General features: G+C 40.5%; 1 protein-coding gene across 18 annotated transcripts in view; it reads left to right on the forward strand.

Annotated features, from left to right (window-relative positions):
- phldb1b (pleckstrin homology-like domain, family B, member 1b) overlaps positions 1-13,415 on the forward strand; it is a 102,453-nt gene that overhangs the window by 24,629 nt on the left and 64,409 nt on the right. For 17 of the 18 annotated variants that reach the window (XM_080429512.1, XM_080429513.1, XM_080429516.1 and 14 more), the window contains exons 3-4: positions 2,174-2,297; positions 3,979-4,149. In XM_080429512.1, coding sequence (XP_080285638.1) covers positions 2,174-2,297; positions 3,979-4,149 — 295 coding nt within the window. Of the gene's footprint in view, positions 1-2,173; positions 2,298-3,978; positions 4,150-5,934; positions 6,361-13,415 lie in introns of those variants that run through there. The other variant, XM_080429509.1, reaches the window with a different exon arrangement.

The following is a 13,415-nucleotide window of genomic DNA, read 5'->3' on the forward strand; positions in this document are numbered from 1 at the left end:
TCTGATCAAATGTGTGGTAAATGATTGGTTAGATAAGATCAAATTTAATTGATCTAAGGGGGTAATTGAGTCGTTACAACAACCAGATGAAATGAAGATGAATGTGTAACAGGAGAAAATAAAGATTTAGCAATAAAAAGCAAATCAAATAACATGACCATAACAAAATCTCAAATTGAACAGACCTCATACCTGGACATAAAGCCTGCAAGGCACTACAGTCCGACAGGTTGGTATCATTCAACTAGTTCAAGATTCAAGACGAATAACGGTAACAAACAAATAAATAAATAAATAAAAATATGCAGAAAAAAGAAACAAGTTCAGTTCGCATGTGTGCCCATGTGTGACTCTGTGGTAAGCTGCACATGCACACAGACAGACAGACAGACAGGAGGAGAGATTAGAGTTTCCTAAGTTTGTTATACGTTTCCCTGGTCTTTTCACTTTTCCATGGTTTTATCCGATACCGGTGCCAAACTGGTATTTTTAAAACGGTGCCAGTGCCTAAACGGTACTGCCATTTTGCTTTTTTTTTCTCGCCAAGGCAAATTTGAACAATGTTCTACAGGGGGACAGTTGGTTTCATTCTGAGAGCTTGCTGCCAGTGCTTCCTTACTTTGTGCTGATTCTAGATTCGCCTAAATCACCACACATATTTCACAGTACTACAATGTGGTACCTCTTCGGTACCATATAGTACACGGTATTTTTAGTATCGGACGTGTTGTACCGGTTCTAGTGTGTGGTACCGGTTATTGGTACTCAACATTATTCTGCAGACATAGTGAGGTGAGTGAACGTACATCCTGAAAGATGAATGGTAATCATTCCTGCAGTTCATTTATTTCCGTTAACCTCTCCATCAGCTCCATCATACCACAGACAGGCTGCTCGAACAATGCAACACAACAATACAATACGACATAACACAGCATTAACGTACATCAACAACATTAAGAAATCAACAGATATCTGAGTAGAGGCTGGTTCATTCAGTGTTTTCAGTATCGTATGCAGTCTCTGTAGGAGCTTAATGTTCCTCTATTCAGCATTGTAACGTAGAATCGGTAGGAGCTTAATGTTGCTTAATTGCAGCGCTCCAGTTGGTCCAAGATTTTCTGGCCAGTGCTGTTGCCATGACAACCACCCCTCGCTGAGCACATGCAGAACACACACACACACACACACACACACACACACACACACACACACACACACACACACACACACACACACACACACACACACACACACACACACACACACACACACACACACACACACACACACACCCCCCCACACACACACACACACACACACACACACACACACACACACACACACACACACACACACACACACACACACACACACACACACACACACGTGCACTCTTCCCTTGCTGTGTAAAATCACATGTCAAGGGGAATTGCAGGGAATGGTTCCCCATCCTACAGGGAGAGAATCCCCACAGGGTGTGATTGTACTGTTTGTCTCTCCTGGCAGCTCAGCTAGAGGGCCATTTTACCCATAATCCATCTGCACAGTATCTCAGCTGTCAGTGTAACAGCGGACTGGCAAAGAGAGATGTATAATACAATGAATAATTATTTTGTACATTTTTTTTATAGTCCTTTGTTTTGATAAGAATTCGTATTAAAAATACCAAATTTTGAGCTTGCTTATGCATTCAATGCCTTGCTCAAGGACGCTTCAACAGAGCAGATGTGGTTGGTGGGGTGTTGACTGGAAACTGTGGACAGTACTAAGTACATTTGCTTAAGTACTGCACTTAAGTTCATTTTTTGAGTATCTGTACTTTGCTTGAGTATTTGTATTTTTGGATACGTGTGACTTTCACTCCATTACTTTTCAAATATATTGTACTTTAGACTACATTTGTAGGAAGGGAAAAAGTACATTATGAATGAACCATAACAGATCTACAAGCTGAAGCTGTGAGCTTGTAGATCAGCTATTTTTTTCTTATTTATATTTTTAGAATTTTGGATTTTTGGGGGGAACATATTAAATGAATAAATCAATACAGCAATGCATTGATATTAAAAAAAAAAAAAAATTAATAATTTGCACTTTTGAATAGGCTATTTAGGTGCTTTCTCCAGTCTCCACCACGGTTGACTGGACTGATCTTATCTCCTCTCTACAGAGCACCCCACTGGACCTGATTGAGACAGGTAAAGGGCTGAAGTTCCAGGCAGAGCGCCCCCACCTGGTCAGCCTGGGCAGTGGACGTCTCAGTACAGCCATCACTCTGCTGCCACTGCCTGAAGGTGAGTCCACACAAACAATCACTATCTGTCTATGTTCTGCCTGTTTGTCTGTCTGTCTGTGTTCTGCCAGTGTCCAACCTGTCTGTCTGTCTGTCTGTCTGTCTGTCTGTCTGTCTGTCTGTCTGTCTGTCTGTCTGTCTGTCTGTCTGTCTGTCTGTCTGTCTGTCTGTCTGTCTGTATGCATGTGTTCTGCCAATGTCCAGGTTTGTCCAGGTTTGGGGGTTGCTCACTGCTACCCCCATGGTTTTGTAACCAAAACGCACATACTGTATATCAACAAACATGATTAAAATCATAAACCGACATTAATCACACACATTAACACATATCTAACTCAAATGTAAGCACAATAGCACAACAATAGACAATACATGTCAGTGTGTGTGTCCTATTGTGTCCTATGTGGGGCTGCACTGCATTTTTATTCCTTCTCCCGCATCCCACAGATTGAGATGATGTCCCGCATTTTGATTGGCTCTAGTTTTCAAAAGTCAAGCTAATGCGGGCCAGACGTTTTTGCTGTGAAGTATAGAGTCAACACAGTCTGTGTTTGATGTCAATCAAACTACGCACGCATGGGTCAAGTGCAGGTTAACCAGGTCTTTGCCGCCTTTGCCAGTGGTTCCCAAACAGTGTTCCGAGGCACACCGGTGTGCCGAGACACAAGTCCAGGTGTGCCTTAGGATTTTATGACAACCACACATTATTACTGCAACATATACAACAATATAGAAACTTGAATATTTGTTTTTCATTTCTCAATACAGAGGCAGTCTGTACCCTACAAATATATATATTTTAACCACTTTAAACCTGGTTACCCTATTTTGAGCATGTCATAATAGGCAAAAATATACAAATTTGTATAATTTATTTAATTAATACATTTTTTTATTTTTCACAAATATTTAGAAATAGCAAAAATAGCAGAAGAACTATTAAACCCTACTGTATTTTGTTGGGAAACAACATATTTGTTAAGTCCTTCACATGCTAAAGACCTACCCTGTAACCTGTTGTGTGCTATTGAATCAACCAGAGGGCAAAGCATAGAGATGTTAAGAGTTAAGCAGACGCTCTTAATCCAGAGCGATTTACAGTAAGCAAGGAAAACACGAGGTAATACATCAAATGCATAGAAATAGTAATCTAGGATCATAGGTAAACCAAGAACTTATCATCAGTCTAAACAGTATAATATCAAGAAAGTAAATAATCTGTACATTGAAACTATACACACTATATGCCAGGTCTTCAAATGACCTGGCATCTGTCTACAGAACATGCTATTTAAACATACGTATGGTATATGAAAATCTTAGACTACCTCCCAGGCAGCATTGTTTATGTGTCCCACATAGTCTCACACAAACATATACTCTTTGTCCCACATAAGGTATCGTGGGATTTGTTCACTCTAGTCCTCCTGAGGCATGCTGGGAAGTCCTTCTCTTGTCCAATGGCACACCCCGGGATGCTACAATACATTTGGAAATAGAGTACAGCGGTCCAAAAGTCTATAAGATTAAGTTGAGGAGGAACAATGCAGGATATCTGAAGCATGTGACCTTCTTGGGCAAGACAGGGACAATTGGTTTACTCCAGTAGACAGACTAGAGACAGACTGCTGTCCTGGAAAGTCCTAATAATCCTCACCTCCGTCTATTCCTCTGCCACGTAGGCCAAACGACCATGGGTCATGGGCCTATGGACGTCAACATCCAGGGGCCTGGCGTGGAGGCCCAGCACTGTTACATAGAGAACCAGGCAGGAGTCATCACCCTGCACCCATGTGGGAACATGTGCGCTGTGGACGGACTGCAGGTCTCCCAGCCCGTCCGCCTATCACAAGGTATGAGCTCACTTCAACAATCCTCCTCTCTAGCAACCCGACCTACATCACTCCACACTGATGAAGCATGGAATTGATCTTTATTATGAACTTTTTTCCCCCTTTGCTTTTTATGTATTTTGTGTCATCTCTATAAGCTGGCACCTTCCGTTCATTATGTGGCTCCATTACTGCACTATACAGTATGCTCTCTTTTGTGTTCTTGATATGTAGTCGTTTACATAAATCATTCAGTGGGATGAGACAGAGTTGTACTGTAAGAGCGATCTTGGGTACTGCCTGGTACATACTGTACGTAGAGTGAGTGTGATGACACTCATAATGATGTTACCCAACCCATATGACCCGAAGAAGATCCACAGCGGATCGAAACGTTGTCAGTTTTGTAATAAAGAAGTGTCTTTTACCTTCTTTGGTGTGCGGGCTCTCCCTTTTTGAACTCATATTTGTCACATGAACTCCCTTTGGTGCTGTGTGGAGTCAGTCGTATTATGTGGTGCATGCCTTAGAATTGGACAGTTTCCCTTTTACAAAGCGTGCTGCACACACGCCATGTTCACTGCACTATATTTACTACACAAACCAAGACCTGTCTAGTCTGTCCCTCTGTGTCTGAGCACTGGTATCCCAACAACCTGAATTCTCCTGGGGGGTAACCTGAGCACAGACACCAGGCTATTTATACTGACCCCCTACCCCCAGACAGGTCTTAGTTTAGCCCCAATAGGATTCTATGACTATAAGCCTGAAGAATGGCTGAGAGGTAAACCAGTTCATTGTCAGAATACAGCAGTAATGTAGCTAATATAAAGACAATTACACCATTAAAATGCTACTCTGACAATATTGTTTTGTTTGGTTGTGTAGCGGCTGTTACCCTGTGAGAAACCCACCCTCACACCACTACTCATTACAGTTATCTGAGTAATGCCATGCACTGCAGGAATATAATAGAATAGAATAGAATAGAATAGAATAGAATAGAATAGAATAGAAGGCCCCACAGTGGACAATTTGAAAACAACATATAATTATTAATTATTACACAATCAAACAATATATCAGCACTAGTTCCAATACATTTCACTTCATATTTACATACGTCTGCTAGTAAAGGCAATTCCTGGTGGAGAAGTTTAATGAATGCAGGTCATGACTGTAGAATATGGTAATAGCCTAATTGGACAACAGACTCCTTAAACGCAAATCTGTAGTATTAAACTGATCATTGCGAAAGATATAACAGGACATGTCTGGGGAATGTCCAGATAGATGGTGACTCATTAATGCCTCTTTTAATGATAACAGCGTGTGTCACACAGTCACAGTTAATCTGTCATTTCCTTTTTACTGCAGGCTAGGCTACTCATGGTTGGGAAATAGCCATATGCATTTACTTATCAAACACATATCAGGGCAAGCGATTAGCCATCAGTGAAAATTAAACATTCAATCATAACCAGTTAACATGTCAGAAAATATAGCCTAGGCCTAATTTAGAAAAGCAATCAGAGGTGTTGATAGTGGAGTAATATTGGGCTATTATTATATAAATCCTGCTTGGATAACAGATGACACAAGGGGAAACGGCTTTGTCCAAGATATGGAAGAAATGACGTTATTTCTTAGCCCCCACCCCCACCCCTCTCTGTGACTCAGGGTCCCACCTCTCCCCACTCCCCCTTGACACTCCTCCAACCAACCCTCTTGCAGGTCTCTGTGTCTCAGGGTTGAGCAATGACTATGAGCCTGTGTGTGTGTGTATGTGTGTCTGTGTGACAGAGAAGACAGAGACAGCTGTTCAGCTCAGCCCGGGCAACAAGGAACTAGCAGGCATGTGTGTAGTAGGACAGGCTTCTGAATGAATGGTGAATTGACAGGAGGAGGAGGACGACAATGACAAGGCGAGAAGGGACGTTTAAAACTGTAAACTCCCGCACCACCCATTTGAATTGAATGGAATATACCAAGAAGATATAGGATGGACTGATATGTTGGTGGACAGACAGACAGACAGACATCTCCTTTGTGAAGATTCACAACTCGCCGGGTAGAATACAAGCGGATGTTTGGCTGTTATTACCATAACAAAAGCGCATTATTACCGCTGCTGTTCCACTATAATTTAGATAGCGGGGAAAACACGTGGCTTCTTTTAAAGGGACAGTAGCGGCTATATGATGACAACAGGGTTCAGTCGCTGGATTTAAAGTAAGTCAGGTTTACGTTTTTATTTGATTTGACATATTATATATACCTTTTTAAACATGTATTTAGCGGCCCAAATCAGCTGCTTTGTATCTACAGTTGTAAGTAACCTAGCTACAGACAGTGTGGTGGTAAAAGTTCTCACATTCTTTACTTATTAAGTGAAAGTATCAATACTGCAATGTAGAAATACTCTCTGTTACAAGTAAAAGTCCGGAATAAAAAAATACTTGAGTAAAAGTACCAAAAGTATTGGCATCAAAATGTACTTAAAGTACCAAAAGTAAAAGTACTCATTATGCAGAAATCTTCCATTTCATGTTGTCAAAATGCATAAAATCATTTGAAAATAGCAGATCTACAAGGTTGCATTGCAACGCATTGTGAGCTTGTAGATCGGCTTTTTTCAAATGGCCACAATTATAAGGCTGAAGTGCAAGTGGTTAATGTATGTTTTGTAATAATAATCAAAATCTACAAAGTAACTAACTAGTAGTAAGTAAAGTTTTCAAATAATTGTAGTGGAGTAAAAAGTACAAGATTTTCCTCTGAGATACCGTATCTTCAATTTTCAGTACTTTTACTTACCGTATCTCAGATACGGTAAGTAAAAGTAGCCTACTGAAAATTGGAAATACTCCAGTAAAGTAAAAACACCTCAAAATTGTACTGAAGTACAGTACTTGAGTAAATGTACTTAGTTACTTAGTTTACACCACTGCATATCACGTTTAAAACATTTATATAGCGGTCCAAATCAGCTGCAATCCTCCTGTGTGACAGAATAGTATGACAAATAGGCTGATAGGCGAGTAGGCGTTACAGAATAGCCCTTTATTTCCATTCTTGTAAGTTGTAATTCTGTCCTATTGACTTAAAATGTCACTATTACGTCGATATTTAATGTCACGTTGCGTGACTTTGTGAGGTTGTTTGGACCATGTGGTTATCATCCACACAGTAGGCTACTGTACCATTCTTTTTGTGAGCTAATAATGGAATAAAACAAATTTGAAAAAGACTTAGGTCCACCAAGGTCTGGGGATCTTAGTATAATTTGTAGGTTAATTTGAACCAAACATAGAAAAAACGAAAAGAAAAGTGTACAAACATACTATGCAAACAGGAATAGTACATTTACTATACTGTACCTTTTTACTTTCTTCAGTATTTACAATTTTTAATACTTTTACTTCTACCCCACTACATCTCAGAGGAAAATATTGTACTTTTACTCCACTACAATTATATGAAAACTTTAGTTACTAGTTACTTTGTAGATTTTGAATATTATTACAAAACACATAACCACTTCAGCTCTATACTGTATATTTCGGCCATTTGAAAATAGCCGATCTACAAGCTTGTAGATCGGCTATTTTCACAAGATTGATGCAGATACTTTTGTAATTTTACTCAAGTACATCTTGAATGTGGGACTTCTACTTGTAACATAGTATGTATACATACATGCAGTATTGATATTTTACTCAAGTAAAAAATCTGAGTAGGCCTACTTCTTCCACCACTGTCAGTTTTTGCCATGGATGGGGGAAACTAGCCTTGGTACCCATGGGGAAACAGATCTCGACTGGGAAACAGACTTCGATACAACACCGGGGCACTACACCAGTGGTACAGGGGGTCCCCAGAAAAATTAGTTAATAATATAGCATTTTAACAACATAAATCTTGTATGGGGGTCCCTGGCACAAATAATTTCAGATGGGGCGGGGGTCCACGGCCAAATACTTTTTTGGGGTCCTTGAGATGAAGAAGTTTGAGAACCACTGCACCTCCTCCACACGAGTCTGAAGCCCATGTCTATGGGGGTGATGAAGGGCTGAAGACAACATATACCCCCAGGGCTCTCGCCTTTGGCACATCCACCGGCTGCCTGTCTACTGTTACACTGCTATTCCTGGTGGCCAATGTGACCTAAAGCAGGAAGCTGAGTTCCTCTCATAACATACACGCTTATTCAGAAAGCACATTATGTCTATAAATAATGACTGGTATCATTTGTGGCATTGCTGTTTAGAACCTTTAACCTAATAGAAGATGTACAAGCTCATAGTGCCGTGCCATGAGCTTGTAGATCTGCTATTTTAGAAAAATCGTGGAAAATCTTTGAATATATATATTTTTTAAAGCGAACAATATTTTGTTCCAGGAACCCCCTCCCCCCCCCCAGAAGAAAAGATTTGAGTTACAAATGTTCGCTTCAAAAATATATTTATTCAAAGATTTGCACACATTTTCACGATTTCTTTTCAAAAATAGCAGATATACAAGCTCAAGCTCATAGCGCGGCACCGAGTGATATGAGCTTGTATATCTGCTATTTTTGAATAGCAGATGCGTTCCCGGTCTTAATGGATTGATAAGAGCTTGTCATCCGGGGTGAGTTGTTGTGTAAGAGCAGTTTCCTTTAGATCTTAATATGCCAATTTTAAGCTTAGCCCAAAGCTTCTGAATTAGGTGAGTTGAACATGCTATAATATTTGGGTTCTGGCCTATAGGTCAGGAGGTCTGTTTCCTTTGTAGCCCATTCAGTATAGCATCAAGGTACTTCTGTGGCACTTTTTACACACAGCTTCCACAGAATGTCATTATGTATACGATCTGTTCAGGCAAGCTGTCTTATTATTGTTCCTCCATAACAACTGCTCCAACCGTTGCATTGAAACATCTGTCATCTATATGACACATTGTGTTGACCCTATTGTCTGGAGAGGATGTGGGCAGGCAGAGGAGAAGCCCCTCTGCAAACAGACACAGACACAGGGCTGATGTGGATATCGGTTCCCCACTGGCTCTGACCAGAGCACAGGTCAAGCATGTGTGCAGGAAGACAGGACATCACAGATCACAGCAGTGAATGAAACGAAAGAAGCTGCTAGCGAGGTGTGTGTGCGTGTGCGTGTGTGTGTGCGTGCGTGTGTGTGTGTGTGTGTGTGTGTGTGTGTGTGTGTGTGTGTGTGTGTGTGTGTGTGTGTGTGTGTGTGTGTGTGCAAGTGTGGTCACACGCTGGTTTTTGTGGACACACTTTGACCCCATAGCCTCTGAGAGCATCAGTCAGTGCAATGCATCCAAACGTCCAGATAGCCGTGCCTTGAGCATACAAACACCACACCAAGGCCACATGTCGAGCTTACAAATAGTTTTGATATTGATAGATAAGGCTCTGCTGGGCCATCTGCCACAGGGACCATGTTTAACGGCAGGGGGGGAAGGATTGTCTTGTTGCTCACACAAAAGCAGGAGAAGAGAGGGAGGGGTACAAGGAGTTGAAGGAGTGGAGAGGAGGAGGTGCAGAGGAGAGGACATTGTTGCTGCAATCTGTAAGCAGCTCCCCAAGACTAAAGAGAGCAGGAGACAGGCTGCAAGATGTTGCATCTGGACCAGATGATTTGATTGTATCAATGTCTTCAGTAAAGATGGTTGTACAGGGACACAGGTTAAAGTACTACACTGTATACTATGGGTTCTCAAACTTTTTCAAGCCACAGATCCCCACATTTATTTTCATTATGGCCACTGACCCCTATTCCAAAGAAAGAGTGTTTTGGTTTAAATTAATTTAAACAAAAAACATCCTTTATGTAAAGTGTCTTTAGACAACTTGATGTGATTCGCCACTATAATAAAATGTAATTGAATTGAGTGTCATAACTGTACAGTACATGATAAATAAATTAATATCAGTTATTGAAACATTATTGTTAGAATAATCACTAGTAGTCATTGTCACTTTGTCAGTGATTTCAAGTGAATTGAATTATGGTGACATTGAAGTACACATTTGGCTGGGATCCCCCTGAAACCCGCTCAATGGACCCCACTCTGAAAACCACTGCTGGTGGTGGCTTGGTCGTAGCTCCACGCTTTGCATCTCACCGAGGTAATTTGCAGTAATTTTGTTCATTTGTGTGTATTTTACCCGCACACTGAGCGACCATATGTGTACAATGTGCTATACCAATAAAGTTGGACTTGACCAAGCTTGGTATGTGACTGTGAGGCTGTGGTGGCCACTGACTTGGCGACAGTGGCCGGTCACTGATTAACGGTGGGTCTGACTCCTCAGGTTGTAAAACACCTCCCGTTCCATGGCAACCATCAGCCATGTGTCTGGCCTTTCCCTTTGTCTCCAGCTGTTCAGCCGCTTTAGTGACGTCCCTTACCCTGGGTCCAGTGTCACTGCTTTTGTTCGTTGTGCTTAACAGTGAAACCATGATCAGGTCTGTCCCTACTCCCTGCTAGCAATAAATAACTCAGTGTAAATAGTGCTACTGTACATCTTTGTGGTGAGAATGATCCATGATAATTGATCCATGTTGCAGTTTTGCAGTGTTACAAAGTGGTACAGGGATGATGTCTTGAGGTTATCCCCGCTGTGGATAACTGTGGAGCACATCATTTTTGCATTGGGTTTTGGATTTCTTTTTCTTTTTTGAGAAACTTATGTTGCTATATCAGCTCAAACTTTTTCATGTCAAGGATCCCCCAAAATTATATCATATATTTTTCCAAAATAGCAGATCTACAAGCTCATAGCGCGGCACGAAGTGATGCGCTATGAGCTTGTATATCTGCTATTTTTAATACCGTAGCCAAAGTATAAAATTAAATCTAAAATGACACAGATGCTTTCCCGGCTTTAATGGGTTAAGCAAATTCTGGATTGGGAGTAACTTTAACTGTAGCCTTTTCTCCAACATTCTTTGTTAAATGACACCAGAGATAATCTGTTCCTCCAACTCATAATTCTTCAGTGATTTTTTTAGAAGGCTTGATAACAATAATAATAGTAGTATAATAGTCAGTGAATTACACCACTCATAATTCCACAGTGTACATGAAGCATCCTAGTGGCTAAGCCAGTGTAATAGACCTACTCATAATGTCATGGGTTTAAATCCTCTTGCATTTCTATCTAATGTTTCGTTGAATTATTAACCCATAGTGTTTTCAATGACCTGCTGGTAATGTAATGTGTATTAGTTCACTGACCCAGCTCAAGGTACATAAATATATATTTCTTGAGAGTTTATCCGTCTTATCTCTGTAGGAGTCTTATTTGAATAATTGTGTCTAGTCCGGCATGAAGTCATGCAAGCAGAATTTTAAACTTTCCTTCTCAGACTCTGCTCTGATCTCATCTTCCTGGATGTGTCCTTGAGGCTAAACCCAGGGTATTGGAAAAAACTCTTATGGTCCCGTATTACCAAACCACAGCAGGAAAGGGGGGAAATGATGGAATATTTGGTGCATAAGCATTTTTCAGATAAGTTGACTTGGTCTCGTCTGCAAACCATTTCTCGTGTAAACAGAATAATCCCCCTCCCCGAGGCATCTTTTCGGATAAGATTTGAATGAAGTTGGTGTTTTTCCATCTGTACAACCTGGTTTACAGTATATAAAATAAATAATGCAACAGAATTGACATAACTCAGAACATTCCCTTCAGGAATTGGATGTCTGTGGTCTATGAGGTCATATCCTCTCTATTATGTCTCCTTCTGATGACAAATAACACATATAAGTTCTTACAAGACTAGACAGAGGCAGATACTTTGCTACTGATGCAACAAGGCGTTTCATTCAGTTTATTCCTTCCTTTTTTTGGGGTGAGTGAGGACTACATTATCAAATCACACCTTGTGGGGAGGACTACAGTTGTACACAGGACATTATTCAAATGTTGATAGTTATAATTGTGTTTTAAAATTGATCTCTGACTAATAGATATACAGCGAGGTTAGGTAATGCATCATTTACTGTGTAAATGTGTTTTAACATTTCCCTTTGGACATCTATAGAGGCGCTTCTTATGCCTTGTGTTGATGCTACAGTTATGATGCCGCAACTCCTAATATAAGAAGAATTTTAGTTCACATTAACCTTCTTTCAAGGAATGGTAATCAAGCCTTTACAGAGGTAACGACTCCCAGTAGCATTAACATCTAAATCACTCTCTTCAAAGAGGTTTCCATTATTATAATATTATGGTCTATGCAGTGGTGTAAAGAACTAAGTATGTGTACTCAAGTACTGTACTTAATTTTGAGGTATTTTTACTTTACTGGAGTATATCCAATTTTCAATACTTTTACTTCTACTCCGTTACATCTCAGAGGCAAATATAGTACTTTTACTCCACTATAATTATTGGATAACTTTAGTTACTAGTTACTTTTTAAATATTATTACAAAACATACATTAATACACTTCAGCCATATAGATTTGAAAATAGCCGATCTACAAGCTCACAACTTGTCAAGATGCAATCTGGGAACCCAGAGCCAACTGAAAAGGAAAAACAGCGACCTCTGCTGTTTGTTACTATGTCAGTTGGCTCTGGGAGGAAGAAAACGGAGCACCCGTGCGCAAGGAAACCGGGGTTTTGGTCTGCCTTCAGCGCATCACTTCCGGTGGTGCGACTATGTTTTCATTCCCACTAACAATATTTCTACACGGAACACTAACACCACTTCTCCCAGAGAACATGGATCGTTTTGGTTATAAGCCCACTTGTTTCTATGATGAAAGAGTAAGTTAAAATGTGAATATCTTTCCGTGGTTTTGTCTGCTCCGCGGACGCTATTGTTAAATTAGTTTCGGTTTGTTTCGAGGGGGGAAGGATCGACGGACACATGAATCCCGCCCACTACATTTGATTGGGTAAAGCGCAGCCTGCTTCCTGATCTGAAGGCACGCCCACTTGTAGGCAGTGCGTACACGTTATGACGAACCTCCCCGACAGATTCCAACGCAGAGCAGAATCTGTTCTTGAGAGATTAGTCAAGATGTGATGCGTTGTGAGCTTGCAGATCTGCTATTTTCAAAAGAGTTTTATACATAACGAACTTGTGAAATGGAATATACTGCATAATGAGTACTTTTACTTTTGATACTTTAAGTATATTTTGATGCCAATACTTTTGTACTCTTAATCATGTACATTTTGAACATCAAACTTTTACTTGTAAGGGCGCAGTCACACCGAAGTTTAATTCTACCTATGAGGGCGTATTCTGCCAATGCTTTTCAA

This window comes from Gymnoscopelus braueri, assembly GCF_963280865.1.
Source record: "Gymnoscopelus braueri genome assembly, chromosome: 5".
Lineage (NCBI taxonomy): Eukaryota > Metazoa > Chordata > Actinopteri > Myctophiformes > Myctophidae > Gymnoscopelus > Gymnoscopelus braueri.